The sequence below is a fragment of the Columba livia genome, chromosome 2 (genome assembly GCF_036013475.1).
Source record: "Columba livia isolate bColLiv1 breed racing homer chromosome 2, bColLiv1.pat.W.v2, whole genome shotgun sequence".
NCBI lineage: Eukaryota > Metazoa > Chordata > Aves > Columbiformes > Columbidae > Columba > Columba livia.
In genome coordinates this window covers 41230115-41246888 of record NC_088603.1, presented here as the reverse complement: position 1 = coordinate 41246888, position 16774 = coordinate 41230115, and the positions used below count along the sequence as shown (strand labels likewise).

General features: G+C 39.1%; 1 protein-coding gene across 12 annotated transcripts in view; it reads left to right on the top strand.

Moving 5' to 3' along the window:
* The window catches only part of THRB (thyroid hormone receptor beta), a 163091-nt gene that overhangs the window by 126997 nt on the left and 19320 nt on the right, over positions 1-16774 (top strand). For 11 of the 12 annotated variants that reach the window (XM_065051570.1, XM_065051573.1, XM_065051568.1 and 8 more), the window contains one exon: positions 14021-14121. In XM_065051570.1, coding sequence (XP_064907642.1) covers positions 14021-14121 — 101 coding nt within the window. Of the gene's footprint in view, positions 1-3285; positions 3711-14020; positions 14122-16774 lie in introns of those variants that run through there. The other variant, XM_005499169.4, reaches the window with a different exon arrangement.

Genomic DNA, 16774 nt, shown 5'->3' with positions numbered 1-16774 from the left:
TTTGGATTCTCTGCTGCAGCAGTATCAAAATTTCTGTTTTATCGCCAGCCTGTTTGCTCACACTGGAGGTTTTATTCTGCCAGTGATTCCATGTGTTCATATAATGAGACACTTGTGAACTAATAAAATTCCAAGGGTGGTACTACATTGCTGAAGGCAATGAAAGCTCAACAGAACATGATTTAAAGACTCTAGTATTCAAATCAGAATACAAGACAAAGAAAAGTTGTTATGTTATTTTCTCCTCCACTTTTAGACTTTTGATAAAGACTTCACCTGACTGTCTTTCATCAGGTGATTTATTAATTGTTCAAAGTGGTACATGAAAGGGACCTACAGGATTGGCCTATAAGAGATTAAAATGAAAATATTTCAGTTTTAATAGGGATGTTAAATCTTTGCAGGGTTTTTTGAATTGATTTGTTTCCAAGGGAACAACAATCTGCAGTGCTACAAACCTTTTTAATGGTAGCACATTACAGGTAAGGAGCACCCGTTCCCCAGCAGTACGGCAGTATTTATAATGCCCTTTTTTTTTTTTTGGTCAGAAAATGCTTTCATCCGTTTTTCATTTTCTGCTCATTCTTCACATTTTCATGTAATTTAATTTCCTTGCAGTATTACAGTAATTCTGGCAAAAATAGTAAATGTGACACATTTCTAAGCATAATTGACATAGCATTAGAAAACAAAAGATGTTTGAGGGATTTCTTTTGGAACAGAAAGTAAGTCACAGGCTGTGCCACATTGAGATACCGTATCCTCAGGTGCCGTCCTGGCTGGGACAGCTCTGTCTACACATGGTCTCTATTCTGTTTAGTTTTTCAGTAACAAACCTAAATCAAATTGGGGGACAAAGAACAAGAGCAGAGAAGATTCTTAGGACTTTTGAGTCATCTGGCAAAACTAACCCACATGGGGAAAAAATTCCCAGTAAGAATTTAAAGCCTGGTTCTCCAAAGCTTTTCTGGATGGTATAAACGTATCTAGTTGTTCTGCTCTGCTAACCTGTAAAATACAGCCTCACCTCTGTGCAAGCTCTCACTTAAATTCCTGTTAACTGTATAGGAGAGTGGTTTGTGATAAATGAACAACTCGTGTATTGTTCTTGTAAGATGTTTTGGGTTTTGTTTGTTTGTTTGTTTGTTTCTGGGGAGTGTGGAGAGGTAAGCTCGGCAGGTTGTATGTGTTACATTTGTATGTACTACACTATTACCAACTGTTCACACAAATGGGGATGGTTTGGGGGTTCCTTTGTGAACAGCTGTGGCAGAGTTTCTGAGGAAACAGGGCATGTTTTTATGAAGTGTTGAACATCCATTCCTGAAAAATTGGATCTTGCTTAAGATATATTTTTTTTGTCACAGATAAAATCACTTTTAAAATCTAGATCATGGGCCTGAGCTAAAACAAAAATTAACTTTTATTGTGTACTTTTTCACTTTGTATTTCACAGTGCTATTTGTTGAGTTAGGTCTTTGGTAAAAACAGCGTGGAGAATGAGGTTCCATTTGTGTTTTACTTCTGGGATTTCATTAACTATTAATGTTCTTAGTGAAGTAAGATGTTAGGTTAAATTATTCGAGCTGTAGCAGAAGAGGTTCATTTCAGAAGCAATTTGATTCAGTAGAATTGATCTTGATAGAGTTCATTCTGACTTACTGAATGTGGTGTTATTTTCTGAGCAAGTTAATAGAATATGTGTGTTAAAGATGCTTCATTTATAGTTAGAGGAACAAAAATTAAAAATCCAAGCATGAATTTTAGCACCTCTGGTCCATAGAAGCACTTGTGCTGAATTATGTTAGCCTGCAGATTAGATACTAATTGGCAATGCTTCTTGTTTAGATAGGTTCTCTAGAATTGTATGTTGGAAGGGAGAACATTTATCCATCAGCTCTTTGCCTTAGACTGAAACATTAAACGATACCAGATAGGGAGAAACATGTACATGTCATGCCCGGTTCTTACATATTTTGCTGAACTTTTAAGGACCACTTGAGTGTTTGTTCATCAAAGTTTTTATATGTGTACCTAAGATCCTACATGAAAAGGACCAACCTCTACAGTCATTTTGGCAATCCTGTAGATTGTTTAAAATGAGGGAAATAGGAAAACTAAGACCTCATTATCAAATTACCTGCTTCCTAGAAATAAGAACAAACTTTAAAGAGAGATACTGTCTTGTTACTGACTTCACAAGTTTTACTATATTTTATCTGTGCTCTGAAGAAAAAAACTTATTTTGTCAGGTAAAAACAAATAGTAGCTAATGTAAGTTAAAATAAAATAATTTAGGTCAAAAAGAATGACAGATTAAGCAAGGTATATCGATTGTATTGAGGTTTGGGGTGTTTTAAGCAATCATAAGATCATATAGTTTTTGTTGTAGTGACATTGACATATTCATAGCTCGTTGGTGAGCCAAAAGGAGCAAAAACCCTCCTTACCCTACACAGTCTGTTGTTGGAAACGATGCACTTCCAAAAGTACTTCATTATGGAAACAGAAACGAAAACAAAACAGAACAGCAAAGCAATTAGCTTATTAATAATATTTAAGCAGTGCTCTTTTTGCTGATTATATTATTTTGAAGTTTCCCACCTGTTGAACTCAATAGAAATTACCTCCTCGAATGACTGAAGTTTAGAAAAGCTGCTTTCCCGTAAATGCATTAGCGGGCAGCGAGGAGGATTGTGTATGTGGGGAAGGCTGGGGAGATTCATGCATGTAATTCTGTAAACCAAAATCAATAAAGCTGATGACAGATTAAGTTGCTAAATTTTGTAAAACTAGACTACTGTTTGGGTCATCAGCACAGCACTATTGGATTTTCTATGGTTTAATGCTGAAAAACAGGATTATTGATTTTAGGATTTTCAGCGTATCCCCTCTGGGAGTTCTTAAGCAGTCTTTATAATGCTTCACACTTAAGTTGACAACTACAGTGACATAACTGTGTCCTCGCCTTAGTAATCATTTTCTAATCATATTGGAAAAGGCTGGAAGTGGTTTATAAAATGATTATTCCAGACAAACGGGGGGAACAGGAGGGTTGTCGGGTCATCGCTTCTTTGTCTGGTGGTCATTGCTACCTGCCTGCCATCTTCCCTTGGAATTAACTTACAGTCACAGATTAAGACCTTTGACTGTCATAAATCTGCTTCCCAATATGTTTGACTGGCAGGGGAGTTCACAAGCCGTCCCAATATAAATAGGATTTTAGCACATCAGGTGCCGCTCCAAAGTAAAACGGGCTGTTTTGCGGTCAACTTTTGTTGGTGTATATTCATTGCTTCTCTCCGGTTCCATGTGTATGCATGCCTGCCTGTGTATGCATGTGTGTGTGTACGTAAAGTAGCAGCTGAGATAGGGTAACAAAATGAACTACTGTATGCAAGAAATCTATGAAGTGCATCCAGCTGCCGGTAGCAACTGCTACATGCAGTCCACTGATTATTGCACATATATCGAAGATAATCAGGGTTACAGCAGTTGCGATGCTCAGGTCCTGCACAGTAACAACATATATATGGAACAGGCCTGGGCGGTGAATCAGCCTTATACCTGTAGTTACCCTGGAAACGTGTTTAAAAGCGAGTACTCTGACATGGACATGGCCCTGAATCAGTACAACCAACCTGAATATTTCACCGAAGAAAAACCTACTTTTTCTCAAGTGCAGTCGCCATCGTACTCGCAGAAGAAAGGTAGGGGCAATTTATTTAAATAACAACAGCAACAACAAAAATCTCTGTTTTGTTTTGGTTTTTTTGTTTTGCTTTAAACTTACAGTTGCATCAGTTGGCTCAGATACATCTTTGACTGTGAAGGCTGCCTGTTCAAAATTGAAAGCAGCAGTAACATAGGTTGCTAGGTGATTGTAAGGTTTTCGGTGAGCGAGGAGGATTTCCAAGCACTTTTTCTTAATCTGTAAAAGACATTTGCAAATATATTGCATGTTTTCTGCTTGCTGGGGCTATTAAGTTCATTTGCTATTCACCAGTGAGCTCGATAAGAAAGTTTCTCTTTTGAAATGTCGTCATTATATGTTCTGCATCTTAAAGCTCTGTTTCTGGTTGCATACAAACAATTTGTGTGAGTCCTTGTTATCAGTAAATGTGAACTCTGTTTACTCAGCAACTCAGGCAAAATGTTTTGAAAATAGAACTGTAAATACGTGTGGGAAAATGATTACATTGAATAGAGTTGCTGTCTTTTAAGTGAAAACCATGTAGTTTCTGATTATGCAAAGCAGAAAAGAACTGAAAGTTCAATAATATATCTATGCAACAAAGACTATTCTGCATCCAAAAAGTTGATCTAATCAATATGTTGGTGAGAGATAATCAGAGTGCAGTATCTGATCCCTCAGGGTTAAATCATTGCCTGTTTTTAGAATTTATTCTGTTGCCTTCCCGTAAGCAAAGCAGATATCACCTCTCAAAAAGAGCCCAGAATACCAACAAACCCTTAAAAATGTTTTTGGTTTTATTTGTTCTGAACTCAGACGAGCAATCTGATGCATACAGTATATACGTTCTCTGTGTTTCTTGAAAATCACATTGCTAAAGAATAAAAATACACAGTCTGTTGTACCAACAGAATGTCCTTTTTTGCCTAAGACCAGATTTTCTGTATGCGGTTATCCAAAACCCCACTGAATCTGATGTAACTAGGTAGACAGAGAAAATAATGTTTACTGCTTTTAAAGTGGCTTTAGAGTAAAAAGTAGACTGTTTAATCTTATTAACAAAACGGACAACTGAAATGTTTTCCTTTGTGCAGGCAATATTCATTAGCAGTTTGTTCAAGAAATCTATATGTTCAGTAGAAAAAGTCTTGATTTCTATACTTTGAATAGCATTGTATTTCATAATAAATGAAATATTTTTTAAAAACCTGTTCTAGAAAACTGTGAGAACTTGATCAAATTGTAGATGAAATGTAGTTGTGGGTAATGTCTGTTTTTGTATTGTGCAATATCTAAAATTCCCTTTAAGGCTATTTATCTGCTATTGGGGTTTATATAATGAATTTATAACTCTTTTAGACTTTTCCTATGTCTTATTTTTGATTAAAGAAAAACAGAGCTCAGGGTTAACTTAGAGAACATAGAGACTTGCTGTTGCAAAGTCAGTGAAGGAATACAATACCTCTTCCATAATATTCCTTCACTGACATCTGCTCTGTATAAAGTTTTTGTACTTGTTTGGTTCAAAGCACACAGAGTTGTTTTTAAAAACTGCTTGTCTGCCCTGGTTTTGTACTACCTTAGTTTCACTAAGAAATGGCAGTAAATTCTGGTGGAAGCAGGCTCTCAAGCCGGCTTTTAATTGATCATTCACGGAGACTGAGCACTGTGCTTTGGGATTCTTTAGAGCCTTATTACTGTGATAATCAATAAAAAGTTGCATCCCGTCTGTCAAACCTTTGCAAATGCTGAGTTTGTTAAGCAGAAGAGATCTAAACTGTGTGGGACATGTGCGTCTTCTCTTTTTTTGTTGTTTTTAATTTCCATCTTTTAACCAAGCTATCGTAAAACTAACGAATCTTTTAATCCTGTCCTAAGAACAGAAGGCTCTACACAGGGCATGTGTGTCTGCATTGATCCAAAATTGATTTTGGGGGGGGACGAGGGAGTTTCTTAGAGAAGCCTTGGTAATAGCCCATTAAAGCAAAATTAAGTCCTGAAGCAGGTGTTCATGATGAGTCTTGATTGTTGCAGTTGCTGTTTCTGTTAGTCCCCTGAAATTTGTAGTAATCTCAATAATATGCTCTTCAAATCGGATTGTACTTTACAGTAGCACATGGAGTCTTTTCCTATCAAAACTTTTCGCTAGTTATTAAATGGTTCAAGTCTTCTTTTCCCTCTGGGAAGAAAAAAAAAATCCATGTTTTAGATGCTGAAAAAATTGTCATTTCTGAAGGGAAGTTTAAATACTTCTCTATCTTTAAAAGAATTCAGAAAATAATTTTAAAAAACAGGAACCAAAGACACCAACAACGTGTCACTAAAGGGAAAAAAAATAAGTGTTTAGAAAGTATAGCCAGTTATTCTAAAATATAAGAAAGCACTTAAGCTGCTCCAGTTATTACATTACATTAAAAACGATTATTTCCTCATTATCTGTCACAAATTCTGAGGAAAGACTTGAACTTTAAAGGAAAAAAATTGTGCTTCAGAAAATCAAGAGATGGAGGTGTGGTTTTAGCTTTGCATCTGCTTGTTGCTCCGTTCTCCTTTGTGCCGTAGTGCGTGCTGTTAGAAGGCAGCAGCACAACATTCCTGCAAGAACCTACTGGTTTATGAAGGAAGCCCTTTTGGATCTCATTCTGCCGTAGGAGACAGGCAACCAGATACACATGGTTTTCTACACGGGGCTGTGAAATGTGATGAGCAGAACAGGGCTGATCATCATGAGAACGAGGTGCTGTTCCCAGTTCTGTCCCAGAGAGGTTAAAGTGGGAGATTTTTCCCCACTTAGGGTGCTGCTGGCCGTGGGATGGGTGATGGTCCCAGGGAGCTGGTGCCACCCTGACCTTGCACAGAGGCTGAGCAGCTCGGCAAAAGTGTCCCCGCATCTCCTCACACCACCTGTACAGCTAGGACGAGCACCCAGTGACAGGGTAGGGGCAGCGCAGTTAGGAAAGTACAAAAGAAATCCCTCCAGAGGTCTGGAAACCTTGGTATCTACCTGTTTGGTGTGTGCGCCGTGGTTTGGCCAGTTGGACAACATCTGAAGTAGTTCTGCGAAGTTAAAACTGTGATGAGAGTTGGCTTTCATTTCCCTTTGCAGAGTCCCTTCCTTGAGAAAGTTAACAAAAGATGCCCTCGGGTGTCTCTGAAGTTAGACTTTAATTTCAGGGTCTGCAAGGGCGGACCAGGAGTAACCAGAGGCTGCCCCAAAAACCAAGGGTTTGTAGGTGGGAATTCTGGAGTGGGGCTGTAGCAGCGCCAGCTCCTCAGCCCTGCATCTCACCTTGCTTCCCAGGAATAAGGTGAGGTTAATGCCGTCTTTTTAAGGCTTCTTGGTATGGTGGGAGAATGGGGCTTTGAAAGTGATTATTGTTGTTATTATTGTAATTGTAATTGTCATTATTATTTCCCTTTGTATTTGCTCAGGCAATTTACATGCAGCTGAGAATATGCAGCATAGAACTGTTAGAGTACATGACTGAATTAGCCCCAACTGAGTTCTCAGCAGTGTGAAAACATCAGGGTACTTTGTGAATAGCTAAAGAAATGTGACATGGAGGTTATGTCAAAAAGTTTTCTCATCATTGCAGGGAGTATGTGTGCATATAATCAATTTACACGAACACTGAGCATTTCTCATCTTTGGCCTTTGCAGCAGAGCAGCTCCCAGTATGATAACAATTGTTTGGAACCTAAAAATGATTAATTTTGCTCTTGACCACCCATCTGAGGGGGTGGCACTGATCAGAAAATTGGCATCTTATTCAGCAAATCATTATGCATTTGAAATTATATTTCTTTTTTTAATAAAAATGCCAGCAGCAAAAGTGTCTTCAACTCCTTTACTCTAACCCTTGCACAACCAATTGAAAGAAACTAATTAAAGGCTGGGAAAATGAACAAAGTCACACTTTGCTTTTGTGTCAGTAGTAAAACTTAGATTTCTAAATAGGTGAGTTACTTGTGATACTACAGTATGGTCTCTAAAAACATTTAAATACTTTTGGGAAGAAAAGTTGTGTGGGTTGGCACTTGAGCATTATCTACAGTAATGCATTTTGTACCTGTAACTGGTGATGGCTGCAAGTCCAGTACTGATCACAGCCGTTTAAGTGGTAACACAGTTTGGGCTAAAATGCTTTCAGCACATCTGTGCAAAAGGCACTACCATTGATAAGGCTTCTGACTCAGCCCAAGGAATAGGGCTAATACACAGAAAAGTCATGGAGGGAAAAGAGACTATAAAAAATGTTCCAAATTTGATCTTTGCAGAATCTCTTGCTGGATCTTAGTAGTTCCACAAATCAAAGAATGTCAGCAAAGATCAAAATTGTGGACAAGCAGGCTGGTTAGCTAACAAGAAATGTGTGAATCTGTTGAACAACAGTCTCTGTGCTTCCAAGCTCAATGGAGAAATAAGCAATTTTTCTCAGTGGGAGTAATTTAAAGAAAGTGGGAAACGAGGATCCGTGAATCGGCCCAGCCTGTCAGATCAATATTGATAATAGCACAAACAAGAATGGAGCATGCTTTTTCTCACTCAGCTCTGTGCTTTCTCCGATAAACACTCCATTTAAAGCTTTTTTTAGACAAGTGTATCAAGGATATCTGGATGGTTCTTGTAATTTTTCTTTTTTTTTAACTTGCAGAGAGTTACAATGTGACTATGAAATCAGTAGAACAGCCATATGAATTTTCTTTTCAGCTCTAGTACAGCTGGGGATTCTCAAGGTAGTAATTAATTTAGTCTTTTTCATTTTCACACCGCAATGTCTCCTAAGTGAATACGAACTTACTGATAAGTCCTAAACTCCTCATTTTAGTGAGCGGTCTCTAGTCATGCAAGCCATACCAAATGGGGGAAAGAAAGATTTCAGGGAATGTATTTAAAACGTGACTCTTCGCCAGTGTACAGTGAAAATGAAAATACTGAATAATGGTCGTAAAACACAAGTGTCTTGTGCAATAGTAAAAATGGCTTTTTCTGCTTGCAAGATATAAGCCTATGGTGGATAAGGAACTAATAAGGAACATCTGGTATACAGACACTGTTTGAGTCGACATTACTCATCTCCTTATTTGGTAGTCAAATGTGGTTTGGGTCCTAGAATTTTTTTAAGGTGTGGTTTAATCCCTAAGCCAATATTACATTGTCTGTAGAGAGACAGACCAGAAGATGTCAAGTCTGTGCAATGATACTCTAAAAAAATCAAAATTAGTTCTTTTCTCAAAAGAACCTAATGTGTGCCAGGTACAGGGGGAAAAATAGTATCCTTTTGGGGGGTTGTTTTCATTTAAATGGCTTTTCCTTGCCTTGTAGTGGGGGGGCACTGGGCAAGAACAGCTACTGTCTCATCTATGTCTCTCCAGTCTGTTACACAGTGCAGGGTCACATCTACTGCTTTAAGGTATCATTCCTGCAAATGGTAATTGGAGAGAGCAAGCATACAGTATTAATGAAGCAGCGTACCTCAGATGGCTGCATAGGTTAGCAGATCTCCTTCTGTCCTTACAGCTGCTGGGGCAAACTCATTGCGTGTTTTCCTGTTGAAGGGAATTGTTTCTCACCACACATCTACAAAGCTACAGTTAGGATTTAAAAGAGATTGTAAATTGTCATCAAAATTGGTTATAATGGATTATACAACATATTCTTCTTGATAGGAGTGACTGGTCCTGCTGGGTACTTAGCCTTGCCAAGAGAGTAGGATTAGGCGGGCTGGCAGGTGGGAGCCTGGGGAGCAAAGGAGATACTTTAGGCTGCAGGGGAAACACCAGACTTGGCAGGTCAAGGTCATTCATTGGTGTTATCCTCTGAAAGCAGAGATACAAGGTGGGCATTGGGATGAACAATGTCAGGTCATACTTGACAGACAGTTAACTTTGAGGGTCATACAGGATGCACTAGATTGAAGTCCATGACGATGCCAGAATACAGCAGACAGAGGCTTGAAAGACCAAGGAATGATGCTGGCTCTTAATGTACAGTTCAGTTCCTCTTAGCTATTTACCTGGGAGGTTTTGACCAAGAACTGAAGGGTGAAATATGAACACCAGAAATAGGAACCTACCCAATGTTCCTATAAGATTTATCATCAGACATTCTTCTTTCACAAGAGAACACGTGGGTTACTCTGTCCAGACAGCATCTGCTTCTTCCACATAGGAATTTTTTATTTTTGCTTCAGAGTTATTAAACACATAAGATGCCGAAGCACTTGCTGATGTGAGACACAAGTCCCTGTGAGTCTGTCCCTCCTCTTTTTCACCCAAGTGCTGTAAGGATTGAGAGAAGTCTCTTGCTCTGCTTCTTCCTCAAACCATCCAACAGATGACTGCTGCCATCCACAGCTTCCACAAGAATCTCCATTGCACTATTTGTAGCTTCCATGCTGATGCCCGGTTTACAAAAACGCTTTTGAATTTCCTCCTGTTGGTATTGTTCCTAACTCTGAGTAGCAGCAAGGATGCACTGAGGCTGCTTATCTGCATGTCTTACAAATTAAATTGCACTGAATTTATACAGAGATCAGACTGGATATTTCAAACTACTAGAAATTACTTGCAGTGGATGTTACAGTTTGTATGAACAGAATGTGAGTCCCCTTATTCCTCTTAGCATGTGGTCTGTTTCTGTGAATTAGATATTTTTAAAATACTGCTGAAGGTCCAGTTTTCCTACTTTCTAGCAGTTTCTGATCCCATTAGCTGTTGGAAGGAGGGTTAAAAATATACAAAAGTGTGATTATCGCTCTCAGATTCGTAATAGAAAGAAAATATATGTTTATCTCATGGTTTTATTGCCAGTGATATTTCTATGCATGTTTCCTGTTGAATCAGTAGAAAAGTTCAAAGGGTGTGCTTACTTTGTGACATAGGTACAATCATGCAAAAGTTATGATCATAATATTTAACATTTAAGTAGCTTAAATATCTGGCACTTAACATTTCTGATGCAGCAATACTGGGAATGTGGTTGCACATCAGGATGCCATTTTAAATTTCTGACTAGGAGTGCCCATAGGAGATTTTTCTTTTCTGCCAGATTGGAAACTATTTCCTAGGTTGGATAAAGTAATGACACTCCAGAAGGAGATGAACACCAGTGGTCACATGTGCAAACTACTGTATACATCAATATTTAAGGAAGATGTTTAGACAAGTAGTCTCCTGCTCCTCTGATAGAACAAAGCTGCCATTACATGAGCAGTGCTAACCAGATTATATACTTAACAAAACATCAAGGCATTTAACTCAGAAGTAATTCTTGAGGAAGCAAACCAGGGATACTGAATTTCAGAGGACATAGTCTATGCTATGCTAAGTCTGCATTTCGTGAACACTAGTAACTAGCAATAACAAGAAGCCATTAATCTTTATGAGAAATTTAGTGGAAAATTCTGCATCCCGTTGCTGACCCTCCTGCCTCTGTATCAGCTCCGTGTTGTGTATATGTTGCATGTGCAGAGGCAGGTGTGAGCAAAAGGGGGGCAGGATGGAGATAATGGCCTCTGCTAATCCCCCACTGGCATAATGTCCATTAGGAGTCAGTGATGTAAATTAGAGTCGAAACCCTGCTGTCTCTCTTCCCTCAAGGTCACAGGACCAGCTCCACGTGTCCATCAGTCTTTATCCAGGAAAAACTTGTTCATCATGGAGAAATGTAACCTGAATGTAAATCTTATCTTTTGCTGTATTATAGACTTGTATGATACATCAATAAGATCTGAGCTCTTTCTGCCACTCCCCTTTTCAGATGCCAGTGGGAGTACTGGCAAACCTGAGATGCAAGTACCCAGGCGTGGCTTCAGAGTGCTCCTGCTTCCCAGCATTACAGAAAAGGGATACATGTTCCTCTGTAATTTGAGGTTCTCAAAATTAAACTAGACATATGAGGTAGACCATACAAATACTTCTTGCTGCCTTCTTTCTTTACTTTCTCCTAATCCACTCTCCAGCCCTCAGAAAGTTCAAGTATTTTAACGTCAGTTAATTTCAAGTATTTTCTCTCTGATTTGGGGTTTTCTTTCTGGAGAACCTCTGGCAAGTGTAGCCTTAGGAAGACACTTTAATTTAAGCTGTCTGTTACTGAGCTGACCCTCCTGGATGTCAGTCCCAGGAAGATGACAGCCATCCTTCTTGCAGCATCCTCCAACAGTGTTCTGCTTCCCTGAGTTTTGTTACTGGTTGCCCTCCATATGACTGTGGTGTGCCGAGTCCTGGAGCTGGACCAAGCCATACTGGTGTGAGGGCTGCAGAAAGGCAGAGAGCTTGGATTCTGGTCGAACGTGTGCTGGTACAGATAGGTTCAGCAAGCCAGTGGCAAGAGATAACGTTATAGGCAGCCACATCTAAAGGACTCTCCCTCGGTGTACTCATAAATTGCACTCAGCTAGTTGGCAGATGGTGCAAAACCGGGAAGAGCGGCTGGTACACCAGATGGGTGTGCTGCCATTCAGAGCGACCTAGGCAGGCTGGAGAAGTAGAATGAGAGGAATCTCTTGAAGTTTATCAAAGGGAAATGCTAAATTCTGCATTAGGGGAGGAATAATAAATGCAGCGGTACAGGCTGGGTCCTTTCTGGATGGAAGTTGCTTTGCATTGAAGTATTTGGGGGTTCCCTGTGGGCAGCAAGTTGGACGTGACCAACGATGCGTCCTTGAGGCAAGGAAGGTCAACAGCATCCTGGTCTACATTAAGAAGGTCATCACCAGCAGGCTGAGGGAGGTGATCCTTCCCCTCCTCTCAGCTCTGGTGTAACACATCTGCAGAACTGGGTCCCATTCTGGGCTCCCCAGTACAAGAAAGACCTGAACATACTGGAGCAAGTCCAGCAAAGGTCCATGAAGATGATGAAGGGACTAGAGCACTGATTCTATGAGGAGAGACTGAGAGAGCCTGGACTGTTCAGAGAAGGTTCAAGGTGGGGTTGGAGTGTCTTACCCATGTTTATAAACACCCAATCCCCCATCAGGTAGAAGACAGAGCCAGACTCTTCCCAGTGATGCCCAGTGATAGGACAGGAGGCAATGAGCACAAGTAGAAATACAAGGAATTCCTTCCAAAGACAATAAAATAGTATTTTCTTTTCACTGTGCGGGTGACCAAGCACTGGCACAGGTTGCCCAGAAAGGTTGTGGAGTCTCCATCCTTGGAGATACTCAAAAGCCGGCTGGACGTGATCCTGGGCAACAGGCTGTAGGTGGCCCTGCTTGAGCAGGCGGGTTGGACCAGATGACCTCCAGAGGTGCCTTCCAATCTCAGCCATTCTGGGACTCTATGGAATATTTACTACACTTTAATAATCTTACGTGATTCCACCAATAGCTGCACTTGCCTCTACTCAAAGTCAATCTGGGATCTCTGTGTTACATCTTTACAGAGAGATTTTTTCAGAAGGAAAAGGTTTGTACCATAACTCCATTAATTATGAGTCATGGGAACAGATATTTTGAAATATTTGTATTTTAGCCTGTTTAAAAGTTCTCTTTAGTTTAGAATTACTTTTTGGTTGTCATCAGAATTGGCGGGTTTTTTTGCTCAAATTAAAAATATGTTTATATTATCAAAACAAATGTCATTGTGGGAAAATAACCAAGCATTGCCAATGTTTTTCATAGCAGTAATATTTGATTTCATTTGTTGGGTGTCTGGTAGACTACTTCAGAAGAGAAAATGTCATTCTAACACATGCACATACACACACACATATTTGAATGCCCACGTATTTTGCCCTAAATTTAGGCTATATTATTATAAATGTTCCTGCAGAACACACCCAGGTCAGGTATGATCAATACAGCCTGGGCTGTCTGTTGCTGGTACTTCTCTAACCACACCTGTGAAGCAATTTTGAAATAAATTATTCCTCAGTCAATATTTCTTACTACCAGGTCCCCGAGTCACCATGCAAACTGGGACCTCATCTTCAGTATACAAGTATATTGGGGTTTTTGTGAAACAGAAAATATAAATATGTTGCATGTCTTGCTGCTATTATTTTTTCACATCAAAGCCTTTGAGGTAATAATAAACATATTTATTTTTCTGAGGTAGTATTTCACTCAGGAGACAATAATAATGTTCCAGCTTCTCCCTCTTGACCAGGAGATGCTGAAACAGTCTGAAAAGTAGAAAATATTATAGACTATGTTTAAATAAGTCTGTAACATAGCATGAGCTTTTTATCCAGGAAATTCAGTGACTTCAGAAGTATGAGGCTGGTAGACAAGATCTGCGGTGGACTGTAATACAATATTTTTATATCAAATGTGTCATTTAATATCAAGTTTACATGCCACATCCTCTTTTTCTTTACAGGGTATATACCCAGTTACTTAGACAAGGATGAGCTATGTGTAGTGTGTGGGGACAAAGCCACCGGATATCATTATCGCTGCATCACTTGCGAAGGTTGCAAGGTAAATGACACGGTGGGGAAGTGGGAATCAGAAATAGCTCTCCGGCTCCTCCATTATACAGACTTCCTGAACTGTGCTGTCAAATAAAACAAAGGCAGATTAGAAGCGAATAAGAACATCCAGTCCTGATGATAAGCCGTATCTGGCTACTCTCCATATGCATAAGGAATGTAGTTGATTTTTTGCAGTGTTTACTTCTGAAAAGAAAAGGAGAAATTCAGATTTGTATTTGCTGCTGCTGAACTGTTAGCTTTTACATTTCCATTTTTAACGTTTCTTTGGCTATGTTCTCAGGCATTGTACATCAGCACACGCCCAGCAACTCCAGTGAAGCTGTTGATGCAATAGCTGAGACTCTGCTTATGGCCATCAAGAGTCTGTAGTGATTAACAGTGTTCAGTGCTGCTCATCATCGATGGGAAGAAGCAAAAATCAAAATCCCTTCCACATGCTCATACAACAGTGACACCATCACTTTGGGCAGCATTGACACCCAGTTGAAACAGTTTCAAACAGATTTTGACTTCTTTAGCATATTGAAACGTGCTTTCAGCCCTAAATTGCATCTCCAAAGCTGCGTGAAAAATTTAAAAAGAGATTGCTTTGGGCAAGTCAATAAAGAAAAAAAAAATGAGTAACACAGTCAGGCACATCTTACATGATTTCACTGCCATAAATTTGCCTGACTAGCTTGAGATCCTGTAAGAAAGCTTTTCTTTCCCACAGAAAATAAAAAGAAATTATTGTTTTTCTAAACAAATGGGACTGCGCATCTCATGCACTAGTGTCATGGGACTAAGCCACAGAAGTTATATTCTGTTCATGCCCAAAATCTGCAATATTTGGATCTGAGATTTTGGGGTTGGATTGGCTTTAGAACCTCACACCGCCGTAACTCTTGTGTTGAAATAGTTGCTTCAGTTGTACAGCATTGCCCTCAGTTACATTTATGAAACGTACAAAGACCTAAATATCCTAAGTATAGCAGATTTATGGTAAGATTCTAAATTGTTTTATACACATAAATACATAATATGTATGAAAAAATATTTATATCTGAAAAAAAACAGTAGAAATGAACAAGTGATTCTTAAACATTTGCATCCCATGTACCAGATAATAACAAAACATCAGATGTTTGAATATGACTTAATTCAGGTATAATGAGAGGTGAGCGACACTGTGGTATTATGAAGTATCTTTTGCTCCCAGCTGAACTGCTGTATCTCTCACCAGCTTTCCTACTGAAGTTTCTGTTACTCCAACTGAAGTATTTCTTTTCATGCCTGCTGGCTCTTTTAAAGATATAGCATACAAAATCTACTTTTGTCTTCAGATACAGTTCTTCCGTCTGATATACAATTTAAAATCATGCTTATGTGCACAAGGAGCTGAGCTAACAATTTGAAAAAAGTAATTAATCTTTTTCTTTTGCTTAGACTTGGCTTACAGACAGACCATTTTGGTTTGGTTTAGGGTTTTTTGGTTTTGGTTTGGTTTTATTTGTTGTTCTTGTTGCAAATGTATTTATTGTACAAGATGGGGGTTTTTGTGTGGACAGTTTCAACCCATGCTTTGGCGGATCTGCCTACACACTTCAAGTTGTATGATTTATCAGTAAAGTTATATGTAATTAATTCTCAATGAATTTGACATCTACTACATGCTTCCACTCAAAATCACTTTAATTTTGTAACAACATTAATCAGGGCTGACAGCCAGTATTTTTCTTTGGAAAGTGCTTTAATGAACAAAGCAACCTTATGCATTGTTTTTGAAGAGTAAATTGTAAGGAATTTAAACACAAATAAACCAACAGTGGGTTCTGACATCACTGAAATGTTTCTCCAGACTGTACCCATTGCATCTATTGTTATATAGTTGCAAAATAGAGGAATTTAGGAAAAGAGTAGTTGCCTTACAATAAAATGTGCTTTCTTTTATTGATGAAAATCTGTGATTAAGTGTTTGGACAAATACTGAGAGCGGCTTCTGTATTATTTTGTATCTAGAGATGATCAAGGAGTTTATTTGCAAAAAGTTTCTGAGAAATGCAAAGAAATGGGAAGGTGCAATGTGCTGGTCCCAGCACAGGTGGTGAAGAGCCTTGCCATTGTAAAGCTAGAGCCACATTAGATCCCATGCAAGGTTTAGAAAACGGGAGTTGGGTACCACTTTGTGAGATTCATCAGAGATTTTTCCATCTCTTGCATGTAACTAGAGCTTACCCCATGTCCCTGGTTGTCCAGAGCCATCCTTGATCTTCAGGGAGGAGAGGGGCAGGTCCTGTCTCTAGGAATCTGTCACAGGGTTGAGAATGGATTCAAATCCAGTTGTTGGATAGATGAGAGTTTGAAACCTGATCCCCACCCCACATAAGGACTTTTTACCTGTAATATCCTGGATTTTGGCTCAACCCAACAGGTCCCAGCTTTGCAAAGGCTCACACACATGCTTTATGCAACTTAGTTTAATTGAGATTTCAGGTCTTTCTCAGGAAGAAGTAGTTTTATACTCTTATCTTGAGCTGGATCTTGTAAGATAAAACTCTAAGGAGGACAAGGCTTTTTATTGTCTTCACTGGAGTTAGGAGCTCAAGCTGAAACACAGACTTATCCGTACATCTTAATTCAACATTCTGTGTTAAAATAAA